Source organism: Lactuca virosa, chromosome 5 (assembly GCF_052849685.1).
Source record: "Lactuca virosa cultivar CGN04683 chromosome 5, Lactuca_virosa_CGN04683_v6, whole genome shotgun sequence".
NCBI classification, from domain to species: Eukaryota; Viridiplantae; Streptophyta; class Magnoliopsida; order Asterales; family Asteraceae; genus Lactuca; species Lactuca virosa.
Genome location: NC_136430.1, coordinates 344,976,589 through 344,992,234, shown reverse-complemented (window position 1 = coordinate 344,992,234; position 15,646 = coordinate 344,976,589). Strand labels below are relative to the sequence as shown.

Here is a 15,646-nt window from a genome sequence, read left to right as displayed (position 1 = left end):
TTTATGGAACCTACTCAACGAGTTGGAGGACCCCAACTCGACGAGTAGAGGCTGTGCATGAAAACCCTAATTTTTAGGGTTTGCACCCTATTTAAAGGACCTTAAGTCCTCTTTCCAGCCTCCTTACCACCTTTTCACGTCCAGAAGCAAACCCTAGTCGATCTAACCCTTTTGTGAGTGTGTGTGAGGCTAAAAGTGTGTGTTTGGTGCATTTGTTGAAGAAACTTGAAGGTTGAGAAGTTTGGAACGAGAAAGTGTAGATCCAGCATCTACTTTGTTTTGGCATTTATTTGAAGGTAAAAAGTCATTACCTTGATCATTCTCTTGTTAGATCTCTTCACTCAAGAGCTTAGGGCCATTTCTAGCTTAATCTTGAAGTACTTCTGGTTTTGAGCACGATTTGAAGTTGCAACTTCAGATCTGGACTCCTCTAGGCCCTTATGGACATAAAGCCTCAAGCTTTATGAAAATTTGGCCCTCTTCCATGTCCAAAACCTCTTCCTAAGGCTAGTTTTGAGTGTTTTAGCTTCTTGAAGCCTTGAATGCACGTAAAGTTAGCAACTTTACGTGGTAACTACACCCTAGAAGGCTAGATCTACAGTTTGGAGCCTTGGTTTTGCTTAAAAGCGTCTGAATGAGAAAAGGACTGAAGGAACTCGACGTGTTGCGTAGTCAACTCGACGAGTTGGATGAGGGTTTCCCGCTTTATAGTTCTGAGTGAACTCGACGAGTTAGTAAGATAACTCGACGAGTTGGTTGGGGTTTCCCCGATCTTCTGGATGCTTCATGGACTCGACGAGTTACTTGGTAACTCGGCGAGTTGACTCAGGTTTTCGCGATTTTCTGAGGTCTGAAGGAACTCGACGAGTCTGTAAGCTGCACTCGGCGAGTTGGGTCAACATGGACTGTTGACCTTGACCGTTGACTTTGATTTGACCAATGGTTGACCAAGTTTGACTTCTGAGGGTATTTTGGTAATTTGGGTCTTGATAATATTGTTCCTATGATGATTGTAGGAGGGTGAGTTTGGAGCTGTGTTTGGGAGTTTGACATTATCATCCAGTGCTACTTTTGAGGTGAGTTTCCTCACTATACTTAAGGGTCGAAGGCACCAAGGCCGACCCTGTGGATTGTTATCCTGCTTTATTGTTAGTGTGATCTGTTAGATCGGTATCCTAGTAGATAGGATGTTCTATGTGGTTATGATTAGTTAGATTGGTATCCTGGTAGATAGGATGTTGCTATGCTTAGTGATTTGTAGATCAGTTTGTCTGTCAATAGACTGTTATGTGATTATTTGATATATGTGCACATGATTGATTGGTGGTTGAGGCTTATCTGCTTTGTGCGAGAGCCAACAGACCGAGGCATTCCAACCCGATGGTTGTGGGCCGAGGGTATACCATCCTGAGGATGATTAGACCCATAATATGTTGGCGTTCCAACCCGATGGTTGAGGGCCTGGGGCATTCCAAGCTGATGGTTGATTGAGCCCATAGTATGCTGTTGTTATATGCGTGTTATTTGTTGTGCGGGTATTTTGGGGGAACTCACTAAGCTTCGGGCTTACAGTTTTGGATTTTGTTTCAGGTACTTCGGATGATCGCGGGAAGGCGAATGCGTGATCGTGCACCTCCTCACATTTTATGATTTTGATTTCTGGGATACTCTGACGTGAAACTATTTTGAAAACACTTTTGTAATAAATGATGATTTTTAGATGTTGAAAAAGTTTTAAATTTCATAAAATTTATGGATGTTACACGAAAATTCTAGGCCCTTCCTACAAATTTTCGTCCAACCTCTTATAGGGAGGTTGTAGAGCATCTTCCTTCAACTATCAATAAATTGCCAAACAGCCCCTGGACTTTTAATTAATTCAATTAATCCTAAAATTAATTCTAATTAATTTATGATTAATTATTAATTAAATAATAATATGATTTCTAATTAATATATTATTTTCATAATACATTAATTAAATCAATTATTTCAATTTATTAATCAAATAATAAATTAACATCTCTCTCCAAAAATCATCTTGTCCAATTGCTAGGTTTGAGGGCAATCCAAAATGATTGTGTTGCTATCAATTCAAGTTTATACCAATTATAGTTATGAGTTTAGACACCTAATCAAACAGTTCATTTTTTTATTTTTAAAATTAATAAATTCTTCCAATATAACTAAAAAACGTGTTCTATTTTTAATTTTTATAATCAATATATAGTAAAATTGCAATAATATTTTATTAAATAATACATGATTTTAGTTGTCAATTTTTATCTTATTTTTAATATGATTTATTTAATTGAAATTATGATATTAATTGACTTATTTTTGGTATGATTTTGCATATTTTTTATGATATTATTTGGATGATTTTCATTCCATGCTTGGCAGGTGCATCTTGTATGACGATTTCTTCTTATTTTCACGGTTTTTTTTTGTATGTTTTGTATGACATGATGAAGGTTGTGTAGATGGTAACATTTGGTTCGAATTATCCATTTGAATGTTCACAATTTTGTTGATTATTATTTATTTTTTATTTGAATTTTGAATTAAAAATTTCGTTTTATTGTTTTTCCATTGAATTTTGTTTTGTTTTAGTTCTTCCCATAACGGAGAATGATAATGTAGAATGAAGATGAAGTTTCATAATCTGCAAATGCCTTCTTTAAAGGGAAGACGAAGATGAAGATATGAAAGAGTTTATTTGTGTATATTGTTAAAAGATGATTTTTAGATAGTTAGATTGTTTGTATTTAAATAATTTAAGTTAACTTGGTATATACTTTTTTTTATCATTATGGAATTTCAAAATTATTTTTTAGATGTAAATTTTGTGGTTAATTTATGTGTATGATTTGGTAGAGCAGATAGAAAATAAAAATATATATATAATCATAGATGAAAAATATGTTTTATTGGGAGATGATCAGTAAAACAAGGAAAAAGAAAGCATAAATTCATTTAACCCTAAACGTTGTTGTGATATAAATTAATTTTTTTTTATGATTATTAATGGATAGAAGGCTAAATTGGTTTCTATCTATAATAATATATAATAAGTGGATTAACCACTATTGTAAAAATCCCGATCAGGTTTCGATTAATCCCTAGACACTACTCAACCGACTAGAGGGCGTCTAGCGATTAATCCATGCATATATAATGAGTCAAACAGTATAATACAATGAAATTTTAGTACTTTAAAGAAGTTATACCTCAATGGAAACTATTTGAGGTATGTTTAGGATTGTATTAATCAAATTAACCTATTTTGTTATGATATTAGTGGTATTTATGAATATTAATATGATATTTGTCATATTTAATTTTTTAAAATTCAACAAATTAGCAATTAATGGTCTCCGATTAATCCCCGCCCAGCCGATTAATCTCTTAACCCTAGTTCACCGACTAACTAACGCTTAACGTTTTTTACAACTTTAGAAATAATTAATGTGTAAAAAAGCAAATTGGTTTCTATGTATAATAATCGGTGTCATTTAAAACAAATGATATTTTTTATTAGAAATTACTTATTTAAATCGACTTAAATAAATAACTTTTAAATCTTAAGTTGATCATTATATCAACATAAAAATAAATAATATTTAATTTAAAATTTGTAAAGTAGCTTAAACCATCTACATCGGTCCTTTCAAATTTTATTTGCAATGCCACTCACCAAAAAAGTAATGTCACTTGTACTTGGTCTTTCAATTTGTGAAAGCCTTGCAAGTGTTATATATCATTATTTTAATCAATAATATAGGTGCTCTACAAGAAACATGGGCTATGCCTTTTGTAATTAATATGATAAATTTTCAACCATTTGTTATATATTAATTTTTTAATTAAATAATGACATTTAATATCTCATGGAATTTGAAAGGCTTGTAAGCACCACCAACGATGTGGATGCTCTTACATGCAAGAATATTTTTTTTATTAGAGAATGATACTTCCATAGGATTGTTCAAAAGAAACGAAACCTCTGATTTATTCCATTGATCTTAAAAAAAATTTGGTTTATTGTTCAGTTACACGATTAAACTAAATCGTATCTAGTTTGATTTCTTTTTATAGGATATTTTAACTAGTTTGTATTACATATGGGTTAATTTATTTGTATTTTCCATAATAGGCATTTTTCGTTTTGTTTTGTAAGATTTGATTTTTTTAAACGTTTAATTCTTTTTTTTAATAAAAAGTACTATAATATCAGACAATCGTATAAAAAAGGAAACCATTTGTCTTCTAATATAGTAATTCTTGAACCTTAAATAGTAATTCGTAAAATCTAAACCGTAAACCATAAACGTATCCACATGTTTAACTCAAAACAACAACGTATTCCTAATTTTAACCTTAAATAGTAATTCGTATGATCTAAACCGTAAACCATAAACATATTCACATGTTTAACTCAAAACAACGTATTCATAATTTTAATCGAAAAAATAGCGTATCTATATTTTTCACCGAAACAACAACGTAGTTATATTTTTAATCCAAAACATACCTAAGTGAGGACATACTCACAAACTTAAATAAAACTCAAAATAACACAACTTTTCATTATATTATTTTACCAACATATCCAAGAGTTATTATGATATAATCAACTCTTTTTAAAGGATAATTACACCCTAGATTACCGCTATAAATTCTTAAAATGGGGGTATTACAAGCTTTCATCCCTTTAAGAAATCCCTTTAAGAAGATTATGTCCTCATAATCATTTTAGAATAAGTGGGTGAAATTGGATACGAATTATCCTTCAGTTTTCTGGTTACAACCTCACGTATGCATCTTTTGTAACATTACACATTTCACCTGCCAACTCAAGACGATAGGAAAGAACTCTTACTCTTTTAATCTCCAAAAGGGCGCAATGAGTCGAGGACTCCACCTCCCCTTCTTTATGAAGCGAATAATACCCTTCCATAGGGACACTTTTAATATTATCATGTCCTTGACTCCAAATTCTAGCAATTTTTACGTATATCAGTATATCACTTTCAACTTATTTGAGCTACTCTTATGTGCTCGTACATTTATTTAATCCTTATTTTCATTTCTGCTAAAAAATTTAAATTTGCTAGAAGCTTTTTTCCCGTCTCTGTTCAGCATATAGATTTTCTATTTATTTACAATTTGTCGATGCTACATAATACGCATAAATATCTTGGAGCCTATCTGTTACCAAAAGCTTTTCAAGGTGAGAAGTAAATAAAGTGTCTCTATAAAAAACAATAAATATTTGCACTGCATATCCAAGGATCTAAATCCGTACCTTACATGTTTTTAAACCTCACAAACTTTCATCAAGGATGACTAACATACCTTACCATTCATTGGATTTTCCATAATTTCCAACTTTACTGTTTCAATTTACCTCTTCCGAATTATATCATATGAACATATAGGAACCATCCGTTTGAGCAAATACAACTCAAATAGGTCGTTCCTTCCGGCTCCATGAATCAGCTATCACGTTTTCTTTATCGTAATGATATTAAACCTCACAATCATAATTTTCAAAAATTTCATCCACCCTGCATAAGTAGTATTTTCAGTTTATACAACTAAATGTTAAGTCACGAACTAGATACAATTCTTCTACCTCCTACAACTGTCGTGATGCCTAAGAAATCACTCGTTCTCTTTGTATTAAAGCACATTCGTATTAATTTGGTCAGCGGTACAACTATATTAGAAAAGCTTTCTACCAACCGTCGATAGTAACTAGCTAATTCCAAAAAACTATGAATTCCAACAATTATTATTCATCAACCCCCGACTATGATTTTTAATTATTATCACATATATATGATTTTCAGCAGTTACCACTTATAATGTTATGATATTATTAGCTATAATTTCTATTGCATTACTGTTTCTATCTCTTATGGGACCAACTTCAACATCCATACCACTACCAACATGTTCGAGAAATTGGGCTTCTCTAAGCCAAAATTCACATTTAGAGAACTCTACATATAGTTTCTTATCTTGAAGGAGTTTATAAATTCATGACAACGAAATTGACATTCATCTCAACTGTTAAAATAAAAGAATATATTGTAATTAAAAATGATAACCCACTTACTAAAAAACAACCATCATATTGTATTCAACCGATCCACGTGTAACATCTTGTTTCGGATGTTCTTGATTTCAGGATAGCGGACCGTTATTTGATCGAGTAAATGTCATGGGATTCAATAAAGTAGACTTTAGACCTTATTGGATGGTAATAATGTTGTTTAAGTGATTTAAGCTCTTGGATTGTGCGTTGGAGCCAAAGGGGTAAAATGGAAAAAATAATATTCTATACTTTTGTGTGCATTAATAAATTAGTTTATGTATGATTTAAGCCAAAAGTAAATGGATGGAATTGTAGGGCTTGTCAATACCTTCACGTGCATATAAATATTACTAAAAACAAAGTTAGAACAAAGAAGCTATGATCATTTGAAGCTGAACTAAATCGTATTTGGTTTGATTTTTTGTTTTATAAGATATTTTAACTAATTTGTATTACATATGGGTTAATTTATTTGTATTTTCCATAATGGGCATTTTTCATTTTGTTTTGTAAGATATGATTTTTGTTAAATGTTTAATTCTTTTTTTATAATAAAAAGTACTATAATATCAAACAATCGTATAAAAAAGGAAATCATTTGTCTTCCAATATTGTAATTCTTGAACCTTAAATAGTATAAAATCTAAACCGTAAACCATAAACATATTCACATGTTTAACTCAAAACAAAAACGTATTCATAATTTTAACCTTAAATAGTAATTCGTAAAATCTAAACCATAAACCATAAACATATTCAAATGTTTAACTCAAAACAACAACGCATTCATAATTTTAATCGAAAAAACAATGTAATCTATATTTTTCACCGAAACAACAACATACTTATATTTTTAATCCAAAACAGACCTAAGTGAGGACATACTCACAAACTTAAATAAAACTCATCACTTATTAACATCACACTGAAATGAAACAAATCGCCTAAAAGAATCTAAAACAAACCTAAGTCACATCAGACTCACAAACATGGTTGTTGGATCTGTTAGCCGTTTGAGTTTGAAACTATTTACCGCTCACTGAAAGGATTATAATTGTTGTCTCAAAGTTATTTGTTGTCGCAAAACTAACTGATAACAATATGTAACAGTTTCCGAATGAAAATAATCGCCGAAAAAAACTATTTACCGACGCCGCTTTGCGCGGGTACACCACTTGTGTGTGTGTGTGTGTATATATATATATATATATATATATATATATATATATATATATGGAAATCATATTGACGTTCCCAACATGTTAATGACAATTAGTTTGGCTAAAAAGTAATATATTGACGTTCCCAACATGTCATTCAAGTGATCTCAACTAGTGTTGGAGGAATTGATGTTGGAGAACCCATAGGGGTTTGAAAGGTGTTACGAGAGTAAATTTTAGAATAGATTTTGAGGACGAAATCGAATTTAAGTGGGGGAGAATTGTAACACTTGTTTTCCAGAATAGATCGATTGAGGGTTTAGAAGGATTAAAGGTAAGGTTTTTAGGAAAGACCTAGTGCCACGACATGACAAATGGGATGTCATGTCGTAATGTGCCAATTGAATGTTTGCGTTTTTGGAATTGTTGTCACTACATGACAACTAGAGTGTCACGACGTGACAGAAGCTGCAGCCCAAGCCCATGAATTTGTAGGGTTTCTTCAATATTGAAATCTATTAACTCATAACCTAAAGTATCCTCTTCAGCCTCCATACCTTCCAAACGAATCCCTAGCCTCCATTGATGAGTTCTTGATCTTTTTGTGGTGTCTTGGTGACTTGAAGAAGAAATTATCATCTTTGGTGCATAGATCCAGCTTGCAAGCCTCATTATCATCTTCTAGAAACTTCTTTGGACCTTTGTGAGTATTCAAGCTTCAACCTTTATGGTTCCTTGTTGCTAGATTTAGATTTTTATGCATTATTATCCATGTTTAGGCTAGTTGGAGTGTTGGGATTCCATAAAGTTGGAAACTTTATGGGTCCTTAGAGTCCCTTGGTGGTTAGATGTGCTAGATATGAAGTTTGGTGGATTTTTGAACTCATGCATGAGTTTTTGACCTCCTTTTTCATCGTTTGTGACCTAATTTGAGCTCAAGACTTGCATTGGGCATGCACGACTTTAAAGTAGCTATTTTTATGGCTTATGGGGTGTAAGGAATCCTTTTAGAGGAGATGAGTGTATGACTTAATATATTAAGGGCTTAATCTCTTAAGCTGACTAAGAGCTAGTTTTCATGACGTGACGATGTGCCTGTCACATCGTGACGATTGAAGTCCCCGTGATTGTTTTGTCCAGATGCTCCCAGGACGTGACCAAGAGTCTCCCATGTCGTGGTGAGGGTTGACTGTTGGATTTTGTTGACCGTTGACCATGACCAGTTTGACTTTGGGTCAAACTTGAAGAAATTGAGTTATTGATTAAGGTTTTATCGTGTATTGGTGCTAGTCAGCAATCAGTGTTGAGAGTGAGTGTATCGTTGTGTTTCTTGGGTCTTCGATTCAGGTGGGTTTGATCATTATACTATGTATTACAATGTATATCCTTGTATGTTAGGATATAGAAGTAGTAATATGTTGGTTAGAGTACCAGTGGGTTGGTGATCTTTTAGTGGAGTACCCTATGGGTTGTATGTAATCACGTAGGATAGTCTGAGAACTCTTGATCTAGGATTTCCTGCATGTTCCTTGTTTGGTTGTGTCTTTAGAGTGGGATCTACTATTCGAATGTCTATCTCACCTCTGGTTACATATAGTTATGCGCTCCTTGGAGATCTGCCAGTAGTGGTGCAATAATGTATGAGGTCGGGTATGTGGTAGTGAGCTATTAGACAAGTAGAATAGGGTAGATAGTTGCTTGTGCTTATGTGATTACTTGATTACTTGCTTGTTTCATATGTTGACATATTATACTGGGGTGGGTTGAGGTGGGCCTGCTTTGTGTTGTAGGCCAACAAACTCGAGAGAAATCCAGTCATAAGTTAAGGGTCGGGAGGGCATTCCAGTCTTATGATGTGGGCTCAGGAGCAATCTAGACATAATCTGAGGGTCAGGAGGGCATTCCAGTCTTATATTGTGGGCTCGGGAGCAATCCAATCATAAGCTGAGGCCCGGGAGGGCAATCCAGTCTTATGTTGTGGGCTCGGGTGGAATCCAATCTTCGTGTTATGGGCCCGAGGGTAATCCAGTCTTCGTGTTGTGGCCCCGGTGTGCATTCATTATATGTATATTATGATGTGTGGTATTTTGGAGGAACTCACAAAGATTTGGCTTACAGTTGTAGATTAAATGTTTTTTAGGTACTAGTGATGATCGTGGGAAGACGAAGGCGTGACTGTACACATTCATCAACAACAATGGAGATTCCGTGTTTATTATATTACTTTGATTTTTAAAACAAATGTATTTTGGATCAAATGGTTTTCTTAACTTGGGTTCTATAATTGTGAAGTTTTATCTTAATTAAAAATGAAAATTTTTGTTATGAAAACGGGACATTACATTTTGCCTATAACAAAAATATACAAAAGAATATCAAACTTATAAACATTGTCTATACTCATTATGTTTTTTATTATTTTAGGCCTGAGGTAGACATATCTATCCTTCTGGATCTCTTATATTCTCTTATCCAACCTTAGAAATAGAAGCATATGGAAACATTTGGAATTCCACTTATTTTTACACTCCAGACTTGGTCAAAACAGATGTGTAGTAGTGGCTTTGGGGATGTCTTTGAAACACATAAAACACATCTTGCCTTCATCATGTTTATAAAACATACCATGTGGATTCTTAATGAGTAGATAACACTCGAGCTCAATTCCAACATGCAACTTTGTATTTATCACATTAGAACCATAAGGCAACATCACTTATTCTTCTATTTCCCTTGTTCTTCTTCATTTGGCCCTCCTCATTTGTTCTCTAGAAGTTGAACCTCAGGCTTCTAGAGGAACCATATCCAATATGTAAACCCATGATATTAGCTCAAAAGCACCATTCTCAGTTCTTGATACATGAGTATGTTGCAACTCTCAATTAGCCTTATTAGCTCCACCCATTCAGTGTATTCAAATTTCACCAAGTTGGTTTCTTGTGCTTCATCAATAAAATTCCATTCATCTTATTTCCTAATCATGTGTAGCGTGAAAATTTTAAGTTTTGGGGTTTAGTGCATCTGACCTTGATAATCTCCCATGACATATATTTATTTGAGTACATATATGCATACTTCTCCATGTTGAGCTTTTTATTCAACTTTGCCGATTTCTCTCTTCTCATATATTCATGGTTCTCTTTTATGGTAGTTGCATTATAAGGCTGAAGGGAGTCGGCCGCTACGAACGCTCGCTAAGCACGCTGCACACCACCCCTAGGGCACGTTAGGAAGCTCGCTATCGGTGAGTCGCTAGGAGTATATATATATATATATATATATATATATATATATATATATATATATATATATATATATATATATATATATATAAGATAATACAACCATGAATCATATTCATCATCCATAATAAGTAATATATATATATATATATATATATATATATATATATATATATATATATATAGAGAGAGAGAGAGAGATATATATAGAGAGTTTGGCTTATATATATAAGATAATACAACCATGAATCATATTCATCATCCATAATAAGTAATAACTCTATAAACTTAAATATCAATTCGATCATATATTTTTAAAACTATTCTTAAAATTAATAAACGATCCGTAATATGATATATTCTAAGTTAAAAGATATGGAATATGATTTAGTTTAAGTAAAATAAATCATAAGGTTGTTAATGTGTAAAATCTCCATGAGCAAACACAGATAATAGTTTGTTCTTGATTATTTTCTTATTGATTGATGTCTAATTTTAAAATACACGTTATTACGATCTAAAAAGTCTTGACACTCTAGATAAAAATTTAAATTTACAAAGTATATTGAAAATTAAAAATAAATATATTTACATCGTCTTGTATTATTTTCTAATACCTTTTTAGTAAATTGTTTGTTTAAAAAAATTTATCAACATAGTTTATAAAAACAAGAAATTTAAAAACAGAAAACCAAAAAGACGGAAACAAAAATAAAATAGTTATGCTCATTTAACCATGTTTGCACATTTGTTCCAAAGGAATAAGTCAACAGCTTCTTAATTAATGTCAAAATTAATCCAAAATATTCGTTGAGTTCAAAATTTAATGCTACAAGTTCACAACAATGCTTATAAGATTGAATTATATTTAAAAACTTACTTAAATCAATTTTCATTTCATTTTTTACTTTAAAATAAAAAACTATTTTATAAAAGAATTTAAAGTATATAAAAAAAACTAATACATATTTTCACATTTTACATTTTAATATACATAAAAATCGTATAAAAATAACTTTACGATAAACGTAAATATCTGATTGGGAAACTTTTTACCTAAATTTTACAAAACTATAAAAATTAAAAAATAAAAATAAAAGATGAAATAAAATTGTGGGGTTTCAAGTAGCTAAGTACTAACGAAGAAGTAACTATGATCTGTTTCACACACACTCACACAACCCCCATTTCTCTCTCTCTCTCTCTCTCTCTCTTTAACTTTTGAATTTTATTTTGGTTTCTTTTTCCAACTTTTCCACCAGGGGTGCTTTACTTTGTTCCCAATCTTCGTCGTCCATCTCTATCGTGTTTAGATTCTCTATCATCAGTGCGACTGTGTGTTGGAGTTGGAGTTCTTCACTAAAGCTTCATCAATGGCGGACATAAGTCACCCGCCCATGGAACAACTTCAAGACCTGGAGTACTGTATAGACTCCAATCCGCCATGGCGTATGCGTCCTTCTCCTTCTCCTTCTCCTTCACTTTTTTTTTTAACACAAAACGTTTGAGAAGGGTTTTAGCTTTTTATATTAAGTCGCAGGGTTTTACCTCTCGAAACAGAGCATCCGATAGAAGTTACCATGCAATCTTCTATCCCGATTTCAAAATTGGGTTGTTTTGTTTTTGGGTTTCTTGGGATTTTTTTTATAATGTTGGAATATTTAATTGTTATTCTCTGGAGATGGCATTTCTGGGATGAGTATGTCTGTCAGGTATAGAAAATTATTCGTGTTTTGTGATTGAATTGGGAACAGGAAAAGCAGAACACCAATGCGGTTTTTTTTTTAAATAATTTTTTCTATCGAAATGTGTAGAAGAAAAGTCAAGGGTTCAGAATGTTGTCTTTGATTATTTATTGACCAAGTGGGTCACCCAATTTTTCATCATTTTCCTAATAATTCCTTCTTTTTCTTGTTCGTAAAAAGGAAGAACAAATCTATCTTTTTTGGATTGGAATCATTCAGAAATCATGATGATTTGAATGTGATCTTTATGAACTATAATTAGGGTTCTATCAAATCCTTTCTCTAAAATCATGATCGGTGATTGCTAGTGCTACTTTAGGGTTTTTTTTATAGCAAATAATAAATAGAAATAAATGTGAAATCAAGATTTAAAACTCAATTAATATAACATTGTTTTGCAGCCGAAACAATTCTATTAGCATTTCAAAACTACATTCTTATGCTTGGAACAAGTGTAATGATCCCTTCACTACTAGTCCCTTTGATGGGTGGATCAGATGTAAGCATATTTTAATTTTCTTCCTCTCTGTTTCTCCTATTTTTAATTCAATTTTTTTTTAATAATTTTCTTATAGGGTGATAAGGCGCGTGTTATACAAACATTACTATTTGTAGCTGGGATCAACACACTTCTTCAAACACTATTTGGAACCAGGTTACCTGCTGTTGTTGGAGGCTCATTTGCTTATGTTATGCCCATACTTTACATCATAAATGATTCATCTCTGCAACAAATCCCCGATCATCATGATGTATGTTGTAAAATGTCTTTTATGCCCTTGATTATATATAATGGTGAAAGAAATCTTTTCGTTAAATTGATTCTGCAGAGATTTATACAAACAATGCGAGCTATTCAAGGAGCTTTAATCGTTGCTTCCAGCATTCAAATTGTAGCTGGTTATAGCCAGCTTTGGGGTCTCTTCTCGAGGTTTATTAAAACATTTTGTAACCCTTAATTCTATTTCATTTTCCTTTCTTTTCTAATTTTAATTTGGAAAAAAAAAAAAAAAATCACAGATTTTTCAGCCCACTTGGCATGGCCCCTGTTGTTGGTTTAGTTGGTTTAGGGCTATTTCAGCGTGGATTTCCCATGGTATGTTGTCGTTCATGTCATTTCTAAACAAAAGGGTAAAATAGTCATTTTACTCAGATTCAGACTTAATCCAATACATGACTTAATGTTAGTGCCATTTCAGCTAGGAAATTGTGTGGAAATCGGGTTGCCTATGCTACTTTTAGTCATTGGAGTTTCACAGGTAACATTTTTTTTTGGGTAATTCATTTCAATGATGTATTATTGCGTTAAAGAATCTAACAATTCCTAAAAAAATTGCAGTATTTAAAGCACACAAAACTACTGAAAGAGGTTCCAATTTTTGAGAGGTTCCCTGTATTGATATGCATATCAGTTATATGGATCTATTCAATCATACTAACAGCTAGTGGAGCATATAGAAATAGACCAAATGCAACTCAAATAAGCTGTAGAACAGATAGAGCAAATCTTATATCCACTGCTCCATGGTTAGTATTTATTACTAATAAACTATATCTTTTTACATATTTGGTTTTGGTTCTAAAATAGTAAAATCATGTGTGAGTTTTCAGGTTTAAGTTTCCTTACCCGTTACAGTGGGGTCCACCTACTTTTTCAGTTGGCCATTCATTTGCGATGATGTCTTCAGTTCTTGTGTCAATGGCTGAGGTAAGCGCGTGTCATAATTTAAAAAAAAAAAAAAAAAAAGTTCCAAATATGATTTCTTTTTTTCTTTTTGTTTTTAATGAGATTTTCTTATGACACACACAGTCAACTGGTGCTTACAAGGCTGCATCAAGGCTGGCAATTGCAACTCCACCTCCTGCGTATGTACTTAGCAGAGGCATTGGCTGGCAGGTGAATTGACTTGTTATTATATTATATAAAAAAGATGAGATTTTTTAAGGTCAAAAAGATTCAAAATCTTGAAGTCAAATTTGTTTTTTTTTTTTATCAGGGAATAGGTGTGCTTCTAGATGGTCTTTATGGAACTGGAACTGGATCCACAGTGTCAGTGTAAGAACCAATTGGAATGGAAATTGACATGTTGATGAAATATCTGCAATTCCATAGAACACGTTTTGAACAAAATCATCTTTATTTCAGGGAAAATGTGGGTCTTCTTGGATTAACCAGAGTTGGGAGTCGAAGAGTTGTTCAAATTTCTGCTGGTTTCATGATTTTTTTCTCCATATTAGGTTAGTCTTTTCAAGATTTTATAACATTACATGTTTATTATTAAACACTTGACTCCCCCTTCATATATTTAATGGCTTTTGAGAATGTTTCTATATATGAAGTGATTTTGTTTTACTAAGATCCATATTACGTGTTTTTCAGGGAAATTTGGAGCAGTTTTTGCATCAATACCCTTTCCCATATATGCAGCATTGTATTGTGTTCTTTTTGGGCTTGTAGGTATGTGACTACAACTCCTTGTGATATATAAACATTTCCATTTTTTTTTTGTTGTTTAAAGACTTTATGTATGCATATAATATGGTTTTGTAGGTGCGGTTGGATTATCGTTTCTTCAGTTCACCAACATGAATTCCATGAGAAACCTGATAATCATTGGGCTTTCTCTCTTTCTTGGAATTTCAATACCTCAATATTTCAATGAGTATGTAACTCTACATCATGGGCTAGTTCGCACAAATGCTGGTTGGGTAAGTAGAAGCTTATAAGTTGATAGAAAAAGATTTAATTATGGTAAGGTATTGTGACAAAAAAAAAAATGGTTTCTTTTTGCAGTTTAATGCGTTCTTGAATACCATATTCTCATCACCACCAACAGTAGGGATGATGGTGGCAGTGTTTCTTGACAACACATTGGATGTGGTGAATTCAAAGAAAGATAGAGGGATGCCATGGTGGGTGAAGTTCAGAACATTTAGAGGGGATAACAGGAATGAAGAGTTTTATACGTTGCCATTCAATCTAAACAGATTCTTTCCACCAACATAACAACACAAACAGTTGAAAATCATTTAACTTTATGGACAACAATGTTCCTTTAATTTTGGGACTGATTAGGGTTGTTTTTTTTTGAGGGGGTCATAAGTTGAGAGAGTTAAGCTTATTGTGTTGATCCATTAGGTGGTATTTTGTGTAGGAGCAGGGTACAAATATTGAAATGTAGAGCTTTTCATCATTGGTTCCTTTTTAGGATTCTAAACTAATAAAAGGAAATAGATAGAGAGATTTGATCTCAGAGTTTGTGCTCCTTTTGCTTTATAGGTCTCTCAAACACACAAACACACACACACATGTGTATTTATGTATACATTGATTGATATACACATACATATACATGCATACATGCATACATATACATCTTATATAGATATACTTTG

General features: G+C 32.6%; 1 protein-coding gene across 1 annotated transcript; it reads left to right on the top strand.

Moving 5' to 3' along the window:
- The first annotated feature begins 11,657 nt into the window (after window positions 1-11,657).
- Window positions 11,658-15,504, top strand: LOC145116060 (Xanthine/uracil permease family protein). The gene is made up of 14 exons (XM_079052425.1): window positions 11,658-11,954; window positions 12,652-12,749; window positions 12,826-13,002; window positions 13,081-13,181; window positions 13,271-13,346; window positions 13,450-13,509; window positions 13,590-13,777; window positions 13,862-13,958; window positions 14,061-14,147; window positions 14,248-14,306; window positions 14,397-14,488; window positions 14,631-14,708; window positions 14,802-14,959; window positions 15,045-15,504. The coding sequence occupies exons 1-14, from the start codon at window positions 11,879-11,881 to the stop codon at window positions 15,255-15,257; spliced, it is 1,560 nt and encodes a 519-aa protein (XP_078908551.1). The 5' UTR covers window positions 11,658-11,878; the 3' UTR covers window positions 15,258-15,504.
- The last annotated feature ends 142 nt before the right edge of the window (window positions 15,505-15,646 follow it).

Excerpts from the sequence above, each read along its gene's own strand:
- LOC145116060 (XM_079052425.1), top strand. The coding sequence starts at position 11,879 with ATGGCGGACATAAGTCACCCGCCCATGGAACAACTTCAAGACCTGGAG. Across the intron at positions 14,148-14,247 it reads GCAGAGGCATTGGCTGGCAG|GGAATAGGTGTGCTTCTAGA; the intron begins GTGAATTGACTT and ends TTTTTTTATCAG. Across the intron at positions 14,960-15,044 it reads TTCGCACAAATGCTGGTTGG|TTTAATGCGTTCTTGAATAC; the intron begins GTAAGTAGAAGC and ends TTCTTTTTGCAG.